At 41.9% G+C, this 11,402-nt stretch overlaps 1 protein-coding gene across 1 annotated transcript; it reads right to left on the reverse strand.

The window, feature by feature from the left end:
* Positions 1-3,191: 3,191 nt before the first annotated feature.
* On the reverse strand, positions 3,192-7,080 carry LOC129092301 (zinc finger protein 503). Its single transcript, XM_054600207.1, has 2 exons — positions 6,461-7,080; positions 3,192-6,094 (listed from the first exon to the last, which is right to left on the reverse strand). Exons 1-2 carry the CDS (start codon positions 6,713-6,715, stop codon positions 4,649-4,651), a joined length of 1,701 nt encoding a protein of 566 aa, XP_054456182.1. The 5' UTR covers positions 6,716-7,080; the 3' UTR covers positions 3,192-4,648.
* Between the last annotated feature and the right edge of the window lie 4,322 nt (positions 7,081-11,402).

Raw genomic sequence — 11,402 nt, forward strand, 5'->3', positions numbered from 1 at the left:
TCAAATTAACTTGGACGCCTCTGTCTTTGATAATCCACTGGGTGGCTACACAAAGACAGATGCTGTACAATGTCTTATATTGTATTCGCACAGCTTCAAACAATTAGAATAACCTTGTAATGGTCTGCCGTAACGCCTCAAAGACACAGTGCTTAGGCATTGCTGATTTCAAATGAAGGCAAAAAGCCTCTTGCCGTTGAGCTCATCCCTGACATTTTATCTGCTTTTTTACATTTATCTGTGACAGACAACAACCTCATCAGCGCGCATACAACTCCAACACACTCCATTAAGGTGCCTGGAATAAGGGTGCATTTCCATAAAATATTCTTTGTCAGAATCAGAAAATGGGCAAATTATCTGAACGCTAAAACACCCCGGCGCACCGTAGATCCCAAAGCAGACAGAAATGACCTCATTTAGGCTGTCTAAGCACAAGAAAGTGTCTCGCTGGTTCCAGATCTGAGTGGCACAGATAGATCAACACTGCCACTTCTATCGCATCACCTGGATGAGCACTTTACATTTGTAAATCAATGAGGAGGGTAACCACATGTAGAAGAGCTGGGAGGGATCCTGTCTGCCTTTGCACGGATTTTTGAGAACCAAATTGCCTCTATTACAGCTCTCTGTTGGAGACTGCATTTTTGGGATCAATCTGTCAGAAAAGGGTGCTTTAGCGTCGATGGATGTGACCAACAACAATGTTGATTTTTTTTAATCTCCTAGATAATAGGCAGATTTAGTACCTATTTGCCTAAAGCAGTAGATCTAGTTACGACCACTGAGTCTCGGCTTTGTTTCATGCAGCTCACTTTATGGCTTCATTACTTCAATCACGAAAGCGGTGGACACCTCAACAGACTGTATCAGCGTAAATCACACGCTGAGATAATGACAGTCGGGTGTTCCAGATAAGATGACACCTTTTACTGCAATTGGAGAGCAAAGGCGTAGTTGAGATATAGTAGGTACATGTAATGTACAGTAGTATTAATGCATGAAGGCTGCGATGGAAACAGACAAAGACCGTCCTATGTGGTGTGTAAGTGGACGCATAATCAAAAGGTATTTGAAAAGTAACAATCTATACTTGTAAAACATAACTGCAAGTAAGAAAATATCAAGTGCCCATAAAGTAAACAGTGCAAACAATGCCACTATTGATCAGTCACTTTTTCCCCGTCACTGAGAGCTTTTATATTGTAATCGCAGCCTGATAAAAACAACAACCACACGTACATAAAAGATAATAATCGCTCTATGACTTATGTCTGGCATGGGGTTGAACATTATAGCAGCTTCCCCTTATTGACACAGCTGTTACACAAACTATAGACTCGCCACTGCAGACGACGGCGTGTCTTTATATCGTGCCACACACCCACTAATGACAGCTTTAGTGGTGGTAATTCAGTAGGGTTGAATATGGGGTTAGGTGTGTGTGAGTCACGTCCTGGGCTCCCCCCCCTCCTCACCAGATGTCCTGCCAGGTTTCCTACAGTGTCTCTCTCGCTCTCAGACGATCCAGGTATCTCCCAAGAATCTAAAATGGCTGCTTTAGGTCACAGCACAAGTATTTTTTTTAAGATGTGTTGTTTTTCATAAAGATGTTTGAAATAGTTCAGTGACTGTGTTTTGCCATGTCTGATTGCAGTTAGCTGCTCACAGGGATGTGCATTTCTGAGAACCTCAGTTGGCCAACAGGCAGGAACATCACTGAAAAGTGGAATGAGCAGCTGTCTTTGTTTAGGCATAAAAATATGTCTTTACAATCCTAAGAAAAGATGCAATATAATGTCTTATTTAGTAGGGCCATCACTTGTTATTCTCTTTACAGTATTAACTCTCTAAACCTTCAAAGTTATACAGTAAAGTTTAGGACTCTTCTCCTCCACGATGCAGTGTTTGCCATTTTAGATTCTGACCGGTTTTCCTTTGGAAAGGCTCCGATGTCATTTAAAACTGTTTATGGTTCTAATAATGTTTACTGGAACAAATTAGGTACAGCTCTCTTAAACTTTGACTCATTGTCTTCTCCAGACCCTCACAGGACTGTTCATTTTGTTAATTAGATCACTGTTAAATCCTTGCGGACAATATTTAAAGGGGGTAGTAAGTAAGAATCACCAAAATCCAGATAATTTCAGTGATTTTCTAAATATTATTTTTTATATATATATTCAAATGATAAAATCTGAATTTTTTTCCAATGTGCTGTTGTCTGATGTGTGCTTTTGTTCTGCGGAGCTCTCTGCACACCTCAGCACTTCCAGGTCTTGATGGACAAAGTGAATATTCACTTTAATACTCTTGCATACTCTAATAACCCCATGTTCTCTCTCTCTCTCTCTCTCTCTAGTCTGTGTCAAATCTCCACAGTGAGGGAGGGAGGGAGGGAGGGAGGGCTGGGTAATTCATGCACACATGTGCCTGCCTGTTCCTCCAGTGACAGGGCCAGGGGGAGGGGCACATGATAAATTGCCTTCCACCGGGACCCTCCGAGCACAGCCACCATGATGTGGGTAGAAATGGAAATTGCTCCCTTTCACCGTCATTACATCAGTTTAGGACGCGTGTGGGCCTAATACACACTATGTGAGGAGTTTGTTTCATCTGAATAACCGCTGTGCGATAGACAAGGGACAGCGAGGTATTCTAAATAAATAATAATAACTGTAACACAGCTGGGTCAACAGTGCGCCCAAAAGAAGTGAAAAAGAAAAGGAATGTTGTTTAGAGTCAACCATAGCAAGGATAGCCTGTACATATATGAATGAATGTAAAAAATAAATACAAAAGGCCCTTTTATCGCAATGTTGATCCAAAGTCATTCATTATGGATAATTTATGACTGTCTGAATTATCATTTCATGCACCGATTTTGATATGTTAAGTTTGAACTGTATTGTCTCTGAATATATACATACTATATATATATATATATATATATATATTCAGAGACAATACAGTTCAAATAGGTAGCTGATATTTCTTATGAATATCAGACAAAATCCGCTGCAACAATACGTGCATTGCCGCTATAAGTGCAAGAAACCATAGGAAAAAACCAACATAATATAAACAATTCAATTGTAATTCATGTGGGATATTATTTATTATTTAGGTAATTTTAAAAATATAAATTGATATGCGCCTGGTCTCCGAAAATTCAAACCAAGATTCGTGAGTGTTTGTTCCTTCATGAAAATCCCACAACTTTGCACAAGATCTTTTTCTTTTAATAACAAATGTAGTGCTGTGTACATTAAGATTTACAGGTGGATGAGATTATCAAATGCAAATTAAATAATAACATCCTGATAATAATGAAAAATAACCTATACCAGCCATGTAAAATAAAAATGAATAATGGCTTCCACGTCGAAATAGCAGTTTGGTGGAGAATCAGAGGCTCGCTGTCAGCCCACAGCTTTAGCAGAAATGAAAAGACACACTGGTCCAAGACGCTTGTAAAATTAATATTGCATTAAATCTGAAAGCCAGCAAATTATTCAAGTCAACGCCCGTCTTGTAAAATGTGTTTTGATATATTTTAATCTTAGCAATTTAAAACGCAGCTGTGCTTATAAACTACAGAAAAATCTGTCCTGGACCAACTTTTTTTTTTGCAGGTAAAGTAGCCAGTAAGCTACAACACCAATAAAACATACTGATAAACTTTACCCACCACGAAACTAAATGATCTCATACAAAAGCCCGATTAACTGTGTACACACACACACACACACACACACACACACACACACACACACACACACACACACACACACAATGCATTTCTCTCTCTCTCACACACACACACAACCAATTTCCACTCTCATTCAAGTTGCATTTAATTTAAACTTTTTAACACGTGCTCTGATAAAAGTGAACGTTTAAAGCTTCTCAATTATTTAGCATTCAAACTAATATAATTGAAAGAAAGAAAGAAAGATGCACACTATATCAGCAAATGTTCAAATTAATTGTTTTTAAAAGTATGACAGGAAAATGTATATAGGCCATGTTGCGGAATTTATCAATGAGGTTTCTTAACCCCATTAATTTAACAAACCAATTTTAAAAACTGAAAGTTTAATATAAATTCAACTATTTCGACACTGAATAATACTTCAGAAAATGAGGCACACGGAGATATGGAACAGAATTGTTTCTTATTTTTTCCAGAATACATACAAAAAAATACCAATTCTCTTTCCAAGGTGTACACCTGAAAAATAACGGCAATTTTTAAAATGTGGACAATTTCTGAAATTTAAGAAACAAACATGCATGTAAATTATTTTTCTTCTCAATGAGACATTAAATAAGAACAAATACAATCATAGCAATTTCAAATTAACATCGAAATGAAGACCCCTACTTTAATTAGTACTCTAACATGTGTGTGTTTTCATTTTACCTATAGAGAGATCAGTTTAAACATAATGCACTTTTTGAGTTGCTCAAATATTTTTCCATTTGCAGCTATTACCGCCTGCGTTTAAGCAGACATATAAATAAATACAGTTGAAGTCCACGGATCCCGCCCATAAGTTTAGCGCTGTTAATATAAAAGTCTTTATATTTTGCATTCTCAGTACTATAAACTCTTCAAAGTCTTATTTTTTTTTGTTTCCCCCCCTCACTGGTATCCAAGCGCTGATGCTGTGGTGAGTCTCTGGCCATACAGTGCATACGGGGAGTAGTAAGGGCCGGCGGCAGCGGGGACTGGGACCGGGGCACCGGGCTGTGGCAGGGGGCTTTTGGAGTACGGGTGGTAGCGGCTGCTGAGTCCTAACGCGTGATGCGGGCTCCTCAGAGCCAGAGTCCCGGGACTCCCGGGGCCACCTGAAGGCGGCATGTGCATGTGACAGGCCATGGCCGCCGCTGCAGCGTTGGCCAGAGACGAGGACCCTGGGTAACCGGAAATCAACTTCTCCGCCCCGGTAAAAGCCGTGTGAGTCCTCAGGTGATTCAGGAGCTCTTCTGAAGAGGAGAAACGCTTGTCGCATGGTCCATTTGCCGACACCCAGTTACAAACGTGGGGGAGAGGGTCATTGGGGAGCATGAACCCGTACGGGTACAGCGGGTGTCCGGTAAACGCTGGCGCCGAGGAGTGGACGCCGTGCATGGGGTGTGTCGGGTACATGAGCTGGTAGCTGGATTTGAGGGCGTTAGCGGCCGCGGCAGCTGCGGACTCGTGCGAGCACTGGGCACTGGCTGCGCCCGCTAAGTGACTGGCACAATGGTAACTGAGGCAGTAAGGGTCTCTGCAAAGGCTGGCTGACATGATGGACGGGGGAGAAGCTCCGGACAGAGGGCTGGAGCCAGCCTTACTGCAGCCCAGTGAGCTGGCCAGCTGTGCGTTCACCAAGCCCCCTCCGTGGGAGAGGAAGTGCTGAGGGTAGCCGGCGTAGGCCCCAGCCAAGCTACCCGGGTAGGACATACCAGCCGGGGGCAAAGGGAAAACCGTCTGCCCTGGTTTGTACGGAGAAACCGGCGCCACGAGTCCTGACCCGAGAACGGACGCGGAGGATACAGAAGTTACAGATGGGGAGTCCGAGGAGGAGGAGGAAGAGGAGGAGGAGGAGGTTTTGTTGCCAGGCGTCGTCTCCTGGTGTTGGTTGACCTCCACGTTAATTCCTCCACAGCTCACGCTTATCCTGCTGTGGCTGGTGGTGCCGGAGCCATCCGTGTTGCCATTTTTATTACAATCAGACTCTTTTTTGTCATCCCTATCCCCGCCTTTGCCCTCGGACGGCATGGGGGAGGCGGAGGAGCTGGAGTTGGGGCTGCCTGTCCGCGGAGTGAACGGCTGGCAGGTGGCGCTCGGCACTCGGAAACCAGACTTCTCTCCGCTTGAGACGCCCGAAGACGAGTCCTTCTTATCTGAAGGCTTGGAATAAGGTTTGAAGCTAGATTTGTCATCCACACCGATGTCACTCATTTTCAGAGGACCAGATTTAGATTCCTTCTCACTAGATCCATTTGTTACGGAGGACAATTTGGAGGAAGGCGGTGGGTCCGGTTTGCCGATCTGAGAGCAGGTCTGCGCCAGAAGAGCCAACGGACTTTTCTTGGCATCTAGCTGCACAAAAAAGAAAAAAAGAAAAAAGACAACATAGATGTTGATCAATGCTATTAAAATGCACAATGACTGTTGTATGTTTTAATAATAACAATACGTGCAGCCTGAGACAAATACAATTGTTCATGTTCGCATCTCCAAACGGAGCTGTGATGAAATTACAATCGCGTTGATTATTAAAAACAAACGTATTAATATTACACATAACTGTTTACACATCGAAACCACATTTGCTCAGCAAATATTAGGGGGATAAAAGCAATAGGCTCCAAAAAAAAACAACATTGTCACGCGAGGCACTGACTGAAATGGCCAATCTCACGTGGTAAACATACCGACGTTAAGCACTCAAATTGTCGTTCTTACCTCTATCGGACTGATCGGGGTAGAAGGCAAAGGCTGCAGGTACTCCGGGTGCAAAATGTGTCCCGACCGTGCGGTAAGCATTTTCAAAATCTTGATGGGAAGTCTGTTGGCTTGCCGTAGTGGATCGGACGGGGGTGCGGAGTGGAGAAACGGCTTGTTGATGCTCGCTGAGCTGCTATTCCGAGAACTGCTGCTTTCCCAGGCTACACAAACACCACTACGTTTCAGGACAGACGCCGAGGGCGATGTGATCATGTCCCAATTGACAGGAAATAATGAAACGGCGATGCTTTCGTGAGATTCATTAAGGAAACAAAAACCAAAAAAAGCATCGAGCCTCTCTCTCTCTCTCTCTCTCTCTCTCTCGCTCTCTCTCTCTCGGGTGGGAAGAAGAAGAAAAAAAAACACACCAACAGAATCGTAAAAAAAAAAAACCGAGCTCAAATAACGAGTAATCCGGGTTAAAGGAGCGAGGTAAAGGCGAGGCAGCTGGGAAGAGACCGTGCGAGTTTATCGCAGATCCGTGGCTCTGTCTTGCACCATGAGCGATGCGCCTGGAGTGCGTCTGTCTGCAGGTCCTCGCTCTGTACTCCTGAAGTACGGACTGCTAGAAATGTTCACTTCAAAAGCAGCTGAATTAGTCCGAGATTAAAGCCTTTGCCGCCTTCCAATCAAATGGGACCCCGAGGTGATTGGAGGGTCAAGGGGATGTGACGTTCTCCTCTTTGTAAGCGCCTCCATCTCGACAGCTCGGGGGAGGAGACAGGCGAACATAGTTTGGTTAGTGGGAACGCTTACACGGTTTTAGATGTGTGTGTGTGTGTGTGTGTGTGTGTGGGGCTACGGGGTCCTGTGCTCACTGAAGATGAAGAATAGTGTGTGAATAATACAATAGATAACCATTACCTCTATTATTTAGGGAAATGGAAGGCACCATTGACTAACTTTAACTCTAGGCTATCGTGTTGTCTAATTATAAAAAAATGCCATTTAGTTTTGAGTGTGAACGGTACATTAAACAGTTTATTCAACTTATTTGCTGCAGTTAAGTAGTGTTTGTAGCATCAACAACACATTAATTTGCATCATAGTCTAACATTAAACTATAATGTAAAGTATGATGGCACTATATTGCTGACACATTTTAGGCTACAGACTTTTTTCCACTGCTTCCCTGCCGTTAATAGCTAACCATAATTCGTGAAGTTTAGGATTATAGGTGGACATATACGTAATTCAGAAGCCTGTCGTTAACAACTATTTCCTTTTCTTTTCTTATTCTCTTGAGGTCTATAGCCCGAGAGGCGCGTTCAGTTTGCGCCACCGCGTCCACCGCTGGGACTTCTCCTCCACCGGCAAACATAAAACCAACCGCTTCAGCTTGAATTCCCTAAACAGACAAGCGTTGACAGGAATAGACCAATGTAGTGATGGAGGGATGTGAATGTCACATGTTTTCAGTATAATATACACCGCCCTTCTATTTCTATCTCCACCCCTCCGTCAAGTGTCAATTCTGCTCCACCGCAATCAATCAGTTATTTGTCAGACGCTGTCAATCCGCCGCTTGATTTATGTCAGCTATTGTGGCTGATTACATGCCAGTGTGACTGCGGGGAGAAGAACAAATGGGGGGGAGAGAGAGAGAGAGAGAGAGAGAGAGAGAGAGAGATTCTGCAAGAGACACCAAGTTTTTCAGAAGAAAACAAATCGATTCACGAGTTAAGATTTAATTTTTTTTTTTTCTTTTTAGATGCATCGTCCAGACAATGTGGGGGAATGAGAAGCAGCAGGATGACTGCACTGTATTTTTTCCCATTCTGCTCTGGCCTTTTCAACAAAGTCTACAACTTTTTTGAAGTTCTCCATCAAACACCTCGGAGGTGGCACGCACGATGAAGTTTTAATAACTTGCAGACAGCGTATAGCGCGACGTATGGCCGTCAGGGCTTTAAGGTGTTAAAGTGCTTTTGCTATAATCGGCTGCTTGGTGTTAAACGAGAAGTGGGAAAACACTGCTGCCACGAAAAGAAAAAAAAAAATGAGAAAAAAATAAAGAATCAAAAAATAACAGATCAAATTATTAATAAAGTAGGAAGTTAAAATTGACAAATTATTCATTTTATTATACATTATCTCTGCTATATTAAATGTGGCACATCCGTTCCAGACAAGTTAGCTCAAACACTCTGCAAGATAAAACATGCATTCAAAAATACAAAATGATAATGTGTAACAACCCGGTGAAACATCACGGTCTCTCAAAACAGAGCCCTGTCCATTTTGGGCTAAACGTCATCTGCCATTGTGCTGTTAAAACCTGTCATCTGCCTCGGGCACACTGTCATCTGCAACAAGAATAACAAAGACAGGGAACAAAAAAAGAAATCCAGACATTTCATATTGATGTCAGCTCGATTTTATTTACATACAATGAAAATGATTTATTTTCTCTAAGAGGTAGAGAAAGCGGACAGGGAGGAAGAAAAGAAGAGAAATGGTCTGTCAGGCCGCAGAGAAAAGAAGTTTTAAAACGCCTTGAACTATTCACCGCCGAGATGGCTAATCAGTATTGAGGCTCCGGGGCAATCGGGCAGCTTTTCAATGCGGTTTTCCTTTCATCTCAATCGGGATGGAGGCGCTCAATTAAAAGCCTATCAGTTTGTAAGTAAATCAACGCCTATCAAAGTTGTCACATCAAACAAAACGATTATTATTGCAACCCGCCTTTGCCATTAATCTCTTTCTGTGGTAATCTGCTTGACAGGTCAACTTGGAGAGCATGAAAACCTGGAGTGGACAGTCAAGGGGCAAATGATATTTTCTGGTTTAAAAAAAAACAACAAAACAAAACAAAAACTAACCATGTAAATACAAACACACAATGGATTTGAGTTCATATTCCGTCACAAATACAATTTAGGATGAAGGGTGTAGTGCGAAAAAAATAATATAAAACAAACTATTAATAATAATAATCTATTGCAACAATTTAGTAATTAAACTGACTGTTACATGATTTAGCTAAAAGTTCTTCAGCTCATAGGCCCACACTGGTCTGCATGGCTGACTATACAACGTTCTAAACTATGTACGAATAAATAAAAACAAGCAATACTTGTCTTCTCTATAAATACATAAGTCATCATTTTGAGATCATGTGTCATATAAATAAACATCAGTTAAAAAAATAGGCCATCATTTTAATGTGACTTTGTAAAAGTGTGTGTGGGGGGGGAACAAAGTCTAAATGAGCTGATCTCTATTCCATCAAATGTTTTTAGTGTTTTTGTCTGACAGAAAGGGGGGGGGGGGGACGTTTCACAATATGCAAAGATGTGTGATTGATAACAGGCTTGCTGTTTTCTGCAAGGGCTGTCAGTCCGTGACACAATATGTGAGTTATTAGGGCAAAGAAGGGCAACCATAAATTCTCACTGTCAGGCGAAAACCCTCTTTATTGTCCGCGTGACGAATGGGCTTCTGCACCAGACACCAAAATACCCGGCATTCCCCTTAACTGGGAACACATTTTGGCGACCATAATTCATGATATTTAAATAGAAAAGTTTTTAATATCCCCATATATTTCATAAGACTGACATGCTTATGAATCACTCTTCGCATGCAAATACAACTATTTACATCTCGTGAGGTAATATGTTGGACTCGCAGCTTTACTGGGGGCCGACTTCCTGCTTATGAAGCGAGGTTGAGCACATTTCAATGTTGATTTATATCAAATGTACGGCCACATTAAAATAGAAATTACACAATAAATGCATCTTCACATCTCATCCAGGCTAAATATATAATTTAAAAGTATCCTATAGTTTTTTTTTTTCCTAAGCTTTGACTTTTGGAGCTCATAAAATAAAGTTATTATTATTTAATCTGAGCTTTTATTCTTTTAATTATTTTGTGGCTATTCCAGCTGCATGCAAACCCTCAATACGAGACGCGCAGTCTCCACATATGAGTAACAGATGAAACCAGATGCACGCTGTACAGGAGGGGATTAAAACCAACTACAGAACATGCGTCAAGTAAAACAAGGTCTCTCTAAAACTCCACGGAGGAACGACAGGTTTAGCGGAAAGTCCGTGACACGACATTACCTGGAATCATTTCCTACTAAGCTCCGATGTAACACGTCAGAGAGGCAAAAGGATAAAAAAAAAACACTGTAAGAACATTAAAACGTAGTCCTTCTTGTCTAAACGAGACTTTTTTTTTGTTCTTTTTTTTTTGCGTTACACAAACACACCAGGCATTGAATTCTGTAATAAAAAAATAAATAAAAATAAATAAAAAAAGTGTCAGCATCGCAAAGGGCACAGTGGAGACTGAAGCCATGCAGACTCGCTCCCTCTCCCCGGGCAGGCAGCGGGGAGAGGGAGCTTTTTTCCGCGTATGGGAGGTCCCGCGTGACGTCACCAAGCATGCAGCGAAGCGCACGAACAACATGGTGTTCCCAAAACTTCCTGATTCTCTTAACCAAGTGCCACCTTGCTTCTTCTCTCTCCCCCTCCCCCCCAACCAATTGAAAATGCGCAGGTTTGCCTCCACACTTCATTAAAGCGCGCTACAGCACTCATTAGCACAGCTCGGAGGATAGACACAGCAGTGAGGTACCCTGTGTCACTGTTTGGCTGCAATGTCTGCTGCATTCAGACACCCTTCTCAGTGCTAAGTGGCCCATAGAATAATGATCCAATAAATGAATGAAAGATAGTCGGTGATTAAAGTCTAAACCTAGTTGTAGGTTTATATGGCAGTAGTTGGATTGCAATATACCTTATGTCATCATTTACTATCAGTAATTAGGCTTATACAATCTTTTATTGCAAGTGGGGGCAGTAATCCCCAATCCAACATCTTCCAATAATAAAAATAACGTTTAAGTGTATAGACAAAGTGTAGGTATTTAACTTGATCAAGA

Source organism: Anoplopoma fimbria, chromosome 6, assembly GCF_027596085.1.
Source record: "Anoplopoma fimbria isolate UVic2021 breed Golden Eagle Sablefish chromosome 6, Afim_UVic_2022, whole genome shotgun sequence".
NCBI classification, from domain to species: domain Eukaryota; kingdom Metazoa; phylum Chordata; class Actinopteri; order Perciformes; family Anoplopomatidae; genus Anoplopoma; species Anoplopoma fimbria.